Source organism: Heptranchias perlo, chromosome 9, assembly GCF_035084215.1.
Source record: "Heptranchias perlo isolate sHepPer1 chromosome 9, sHepPer1.hap1, whole genome shotgun sequence".
Lineage (NCBI taxonomy): Eukaryota > Metazoa > Chordata > Chondrichthyes > Hexanchiformes > Hexanchidae > Heptranchias > Heptranchias perlo.
In genome coordinates this window covers 500,965-507,727 of record NC_090333.1, presented here as the reverse complement: position 1 = coordinate 507,727, position 6,763 = coordinate 500,965, and the positions used below count along the sequence as shown (strand labels likewise).

Below are 6,763 nucleotides of genomic sequence, written 5' to 3'. Positions count from 1 at the left end.
GGCCAATATTCCATTTGCCTTCCAGATTACCTGCTGCACCTGTATGTTGACTTTTTGTGTTTCATGTACGAGGACACCCAGATCCCTCTGCACCGCAGCATTTTGTAGTATTTCTCCAAATAATATTTTGAATTTTTATTTTTCCTCCCAAAGTGGATGACTTCACATTTTCCCACATTATATTCCATCTGCCAAATTTTTGTCCATTTGCTTAACCCGTCAATATCCCTTTGCAGACACTTTGTGTCCTCATCGCAACTTGCTTTTCCACCTATCTTTATATCATCGGCAAATTTGGCCACAAGACACTCTGTTCCTTCATCCAAGTCATTGATATATATTGTAAATAGTTGAGGCCCCAGCACTGAGCCCTAAGGCACAGATTGCCATTTTGAAAATGACCCTTTTATCCCGACTCTCTGTTTTCTGTTAGTTAGCCAATCCTCTATCCATGCCAGTATATTACCCCCAACACCATAAGCTCTTGTGCAGTAATCTTTTATGTGCACCTTATCGAATGCCTTTTGCAAATCCAAATATACTGCATCCGTTGGTTCCCCTTTTTCCACCCTGCCCATTACTTCCTCAAAGAACTCTAATAAATTTGTCAGACATGATTTCCCTTTCATAAAGCCATGTTGACTCTCCTTGATTGTATTATGAGTCTCCAAATGTCCTGCTACTACTTTCTTAATAATGGATTCTAGAATTTCCCAATGACTGATGTTAGGCTAACTGGTCTATAGTTACCTGCTTTCTGTCTCACTCCCTTCTTGAATAGGGGTGTTATGTTTGTGGTTTTCCAATCCACTGGGACCTTTCCAGAATCTAGTGAATTCTGCAAGATTACAACCAATGCATCCACTGTCTCTGTAGCCACTTCCTTTAAGACCCTCAGATGCAAGCCATCAGGTCTAGGGGACTTGTCAGTCTTTAGACCCATTAGTTTACCTAGTACTTTTTCTCTAGTGATAGTGATTGTTTTTAGTTCCCCCCCCCCCCCCCCCGCTTTTGCCCCTTGATTTTCTACTATTATTGGTATGTTATTAGTGTCTTCGACTGTGAAGTCAGATACAAAATATCTGTTCAATTCCTTTGCGATTTCCTTGTTTTCCATTATTATTTCCCCAGTCTCATCCTCTAAGGGACCAATGTTTACTTTAGCTACCCTCTTCCTTTTTATATACTTGTAGAAGCTTTTACTGTCAGTTTTTATATTTCTTGCTAGTTTACTCTCATCATTTATTTTCACCCTCTTTATTATTCTTTTCGTCATTCTTTGCTGGTTTTTAAAGTTTTCCCAATCTTCGGGCTTACCAGTAATCTTTGCCATGTTGTATGCTTTTTCTTTTAACCTGATACCATCCTTTACTTCCTTAGTTAGCCATGGTTGGTTCACCCTTTTTGTGGAGTCTTTCCTCCTCACAGGGATATATTTTTGTTGTGAGTCATAAAATATCTTTTTAAATGTTTGCCACTGCTTAGCCACCATCATACCATCTAATCTGTTTACCCAGTCCACTTTAGCCAATTCCGCCCTCATTCCTTTGTAATTGCCCTTATTTAAGTTTAATACAGTAGTTTCAGACCCAAGATCCTCGCTCTCAAACTGGATGTGAAATTCTATCATGTTATGATCACTGCTTCCCAAGGGATCCTTTACTTTGAGATCATTAATTAATCCTGTTTCGTTACCCATTACCAGATCCAAAATGGCCTGTTCACTGGTTGGTTCCCCGGCGTATTGGTCTAAGAATCAGTCCCTAATACACTCTATGAACTCCTCGTGGGGGCTATTTTTGCCAATTTGAGTGCCTGGGATCGTCGCCCCTCCTATGCCCGCATCCCTCCTGTTGGACTCGGCAAAGGGTTCGATGCAGCACACGAACAAGACGGAGGAGAGAGGACAGCCCTGCCTGACTCCAGATTTGATTGGAAAGTTTTCTGATTCTCACCCGTTGATTGAAACTGCGCTACTGATGTTTGTGTAGAGCAGTTTGATCCAATTGCGGATTCCCTCCCCAAACCCCATTTTGGAGAGCACGTCCATCATGTACGTGTGGGATATTCTGTCAAAGGCCTTCTCCTGGTCCAGGCTGATCAGGCAGGTGTTCACCCACCTGTTCTGTACGTAGGCGATCGTATCCCTGAGTAGCGCCAGGCTATCAGAGATCTTCCTGCCGGGTACAGCGCAGGTCTGATCGGGGTGGATCACCACCTCCAGGGCTGACTTGACCCGATTGGCGATGACCTTGGACAGAATTTTGAAGTCTACGTTAGTAGTGAGATGGGTCGCCAATTTTGGATTTCTTCCCTCTCCCCCTTCCGCTTGTAGATGATGCCTTTCTCTCTATCACTGTACTATCTCACCTCTATCTATCTCCCTCTGTTGGTGTCTCTCTCTATCACTGTACTCAGTCACTCCTTTATGAGCCCAGGAGCCTGTCTATTAAGTGCTGGTGCAGAATGTGTAAGGTGCAGTTTTAAAACTCTGTGTAGTCATCCCAAACACTGCATCTTAACCCAACCTCAAAAGAAGCATTTGGATTTCATACCTCAGTGCGTGAAGCTGACAGTGTGACACCACTGCTGATTCACGGGGTAGTTTTGTACTGTGGGTTGGTGCACACCAGGAAATAGGTCGAGTTTAACTCAAATTAACTTCTGGACAGACCCTTGTTATTCACTGCATGTTCTATAGGTGGCAGCAGAAAGTTTCAGAGTCAAATGCAATTTGTTATTACAAATGCCCCAGAAATAACCATGGAACTGGATTGTGCTGAGTGTACAGATACCAGCCTAGTTCATTATATGTGTGTTATCAAATCAGCGTCTCTACATAATTAATATTGTGGGCAGTTCAGATCTCCACACTCTGAAAAGGATATTGAAGCACTGGAGAAAGCGCAGAAAAGATTTACAAGGATGTCACCAGAACTAAGAAGATGCAACTATCTGAAAAGGCTGTGTGGCTCTTTTCTCTGAAAAAAGAGAAGACTAAGAGGAGACCAGATAGACGTCTTTAAAATCATGAAGGGGTTCGAAAGAATGGATGTGGAGAAATTGTTTCCACTTGTGGGTGAGTTAAGAACGAGGGAGATATAAATTATATTCATGAATTAAGTGTCAGCCATGGCTCAGTGGGTAGCACTCTTGCCTCTGAGTCAGAAGGTCCAGGGTTCATCGTCCCACTTCATAATCTAGATTGACACTCCCAGTGTAGTACTGAGGGAGTGCTGCACTGTCAGATGGTGCCGTCTTTCGCGATGGGGTGTTAAACCGAGGTCCTGATCGTTTCACCCTGTCACATGTCAGGAAATTCAGACCCAATAATTTCACCCTGTCACATATCAGGAAATTCAGGCCCGATTGTTTCACCCTGTTGCATGCAGCTTTCTACCAGAAATTATGCGCTGTATTTGAAATGGGAAAAGCAGATTTTAGTGAAGACGTGTATCACAGGACCAACACTTACTTCTTGGTATCCTGTTTAATTGTAAGGAACGACTGAAAAGGCTGGGGCTCTTTGGGAGTCCAAAGCTAGGGGCCATAATTATAAGATAGTAACTAATAAATCCAATAGGGAATTTAGGAGAAACCTCTTTACCCAGAAAGTGGTGAGAATATGGAACTCGCTCCACAAGGAGTGGTTGAGGCGACTAGCATAGATGCATTTAAGGGGAAGCCAGATAAGTACATGAGGGAGAAAGGAATAGAAGGATATGCTGATAGGGTGAGATGAAGAGGGTGGGAGGAGGCTCATGTGGAGCATAAACAACATTAGAGCAGAAGCACAGGTTAGGGTGTGTGGCCCAAATAAGCATTCTTTATAGAAACGCATGGAGTATAAGGAACAAATTGAATGAATTGCAGGCTCAAATTCAACTTAGAGGGTATGACATGGTAGCCATTACTGAGACATGGCTGCAAGACGGTGAGGACTGGGAACTGAATATACCAGGTTATAAGGTATATAGGAAGGATAGTGAATCTGGTAGAGGGGGAGGAGAGTGGCCTTAGTGATTAAGGATGAAATTACTTCAATGATAAGGGAGGATATAATGAGAGGTAAGCAGGCTGTGTAAACTTTATGGGTAGAATGAAGAAATAGAAAAGGATTTAAGACTGTAGTGGGAGTTGTGTACAAGCCCCCTGGTAGCAGTTGTGAAGTGGCAGCATTTATAAATGCAGAGATTAGACAAGCATGTCACAAAGGCAGAGTGGTTTTAATGGAGGAATTTAATTTTCACATAGATTGGGATAAGCAGATGAGCTTATGTCAGAAAGGTAACGAATTTCTTGAGTGTGTTCAGGGCAGCTTTCTGTAACAATATGTCCTAGAACCAACAAGGGAGCAGGTCATATTAGATTTAATAATGAGTAATGAGCCAGATTTAGTTAACAGCTGAATAGTGTCTGAACATTTAGCTAATAGCGATCATAATATGATCGAGTTCAACGTTGTGTTTGAAAGGGAGAAACCCGTAACAGCTACTAAGATTCTAAATTTAGGTAAGGTCGACTTCAATGGGATGAGACAGAGACTGTCCACAGTAAACTGGGCAAATCTGTTAATGGGTAAAACGACAGAAGATCAGTGGGAAGTGTTTAAAAAAGAATTTAATGTGATACAGAATCAGTTTATACCCCTAAGGGGCAAGAGCCCTACTTGCCAAAAAAAAACAACCACAAAAGGTGAGGGACAACATAAAACTAAAAGATAAAGCATATAAAAATGCAAAAATAGCACAGATCCTGGCGACTGGGAGAGATACAAAGAACAGTAAAGGGTGACAGAACAGATAGTAAGAGCTACAAAAAGGGAGTATGAAAAGAAACTTGCAAGGGATATCAAAATCAACACAAACATTTTTTATAATTAGGAAAAAGAGGGCAGTCAAAAGCCCCTTTAAAACTGATAATGGTGATATTGTAAATGAAAATAAGGAAATGGCGGACATGTTAAATCATTATTTTGCATCAGTATTTACAGTAGAGGAAGAGGATAGCATGCCAGATACTCCAAGGAAATTAATTTTGAATCAGGGACAGGGACTCACCATAATTAACATAAGCAAATTAACAGTAATGAAGAAAATAATGGCACTAAAGAGTGACAAATCCCCAGGACCAGATAGTTTCCATCCCAGGGTTTTAAAGGAAGTAGGTGAGGACACTGCGCATGCCCTAACTATAATCGTCCAAAATTCTCTCGATTCAGGAGCCATTCCTTTTAAATTGGAAAATTGCACATGTCACTCCGCTATTTAAGAAAGGTGAGAGAGGGAAACCAAGGAATTATAGACCAGTTAGCCTAACATCTGTTGTTGGGAAATTACGAGAGTCTATAATTAAGGATAGGGTGACTGAACACCTTGAAAAATTTCAGCTGATCAGAGAGAGCCAGCATGGATTTGTGAAGGGTAGGTCATGGCTAATGAACCTGGTTGAATTTTTTGAAGAGGTGATTAAAGTAGCGGACAGGGGAATGTCTATGGATGTTGTTTATATGGACTTCGAGAAGGCATTCAATAAAGTCCCTCATAAGAGATTGTTAGATAAAGTTGAAGCTCATGGAATTGAGGGCAAATTATTGACCTGGTTAGGAAATTGACTGTGCGGCAGGAGACAGAGAGTAGGGGTAATGGGCAGGTACTCCAATTGGCAGGATATGACTAGTGGTGTCCCACAGGGATCTGTTTTGGGGTCTCAACTATTTACTATTTATTAATGACTTAGATGACTGGATAGAGAGCCACATATCTAAGTTTGCCGATGACACAAAGATAGGCAGCATTGTAAACAGTGTAGATGGAAGCATAAAATTACAGAGCGATATTAATAGATTAAGTGAATGGGCAAAACTGTGGCAAATGGATTTCATTGTAGGCAAGTGTGAGATCATCCACTTTGGACCTAAAAAGGATAAATCAGCGTCCTTTCTAAATGGTGAAAAGCTCAAAATAGTGGAGGTCCAAAGAGACTCGGGTCCATCTACATAGATCATTAAAATGTCATGGACAGGTGCAGAAAATCAAAAAGGCTAATGGAATGCTGGCCTTTATTTCTAGAGGACTGGAGTACAAGGGGGCAGAAGTTATGCTACAGCTATACAAAGCCCTGGTTAGACCACACCTGGAGTACAGTGTTCAGTTCTGGGCACTGCACCTTAGGAAGGATATATTGGCCTTGGAGGGAGTGCAGCGTAGATTTACTGGAATAATACCTGGATTCCAAGAGTTAAATTACGGGGAGAGATTACATAAACTAGGGTTGTATTCCCTGGACTATAGAAGATTAAGAGGGTAATTTGATCAAAATTTTCAAGATATTAAGGGGAACTGTTAGGGTAAATAGAGAGAAACTATTTCCGCTGGTTGGGGAGTCTAGGACTAGGGAACATAGCCTAAAAATTAAAGCCAGGTCTTTCAGGAGTGAACAAATGTAAGGAATCTTACAACACCAGGTTATAGTTCAAGAGTTTTATTTGAAAATCACAAGCTTTCGGAGCTTACCTCCTTCGTCAGGTGAAGGACTATAACCTGATGTTGTAAGATTCCTTACATTTGTCCACCCCCAGTCCATCACCGGCATCTCCACACCATTTCAGGAGTGAAGTTAGGAATCACTCCTACATTCAAAGGGTGGTAGAGGTTTGGAACTCTTCCGCAAACGGCAGTTGATGCCAGCTCAATTGTTAATTTTTAAATCTGAGATTGATAGACTTTTGTTAACCAAAGGTATGAAGGGATGTGGGGCTAAG

At 41.5% G+C, this 6,763-nt stretch overlaps 1 protein-coding gene across 1 annotated transcript in view; it reads left to right on the top strand.

Annotated features, from left to right (window-relative positions):
* Positions 1–2,864: 2,864 nt before the first annotated feature.
* tnni3k (TNNI3 interacting kinase) overlaps positions 2,865–6,763 on the top strand; it is a 77,379-nt gene continuing 73,480 nt past the window's right edge. The window contains exon 1 of the mRNA XM_067989779.1: positions 2,865–3,079. Within this exon, the coding sequence (XP_067845880.1) occupies positions 3,031–3,079 (49 nt within the window). The 5' untranslated portion in view covers positions 2,865–3,030. The remainder of the gene's footprint in view (positions 3,080–6,763) is intronic.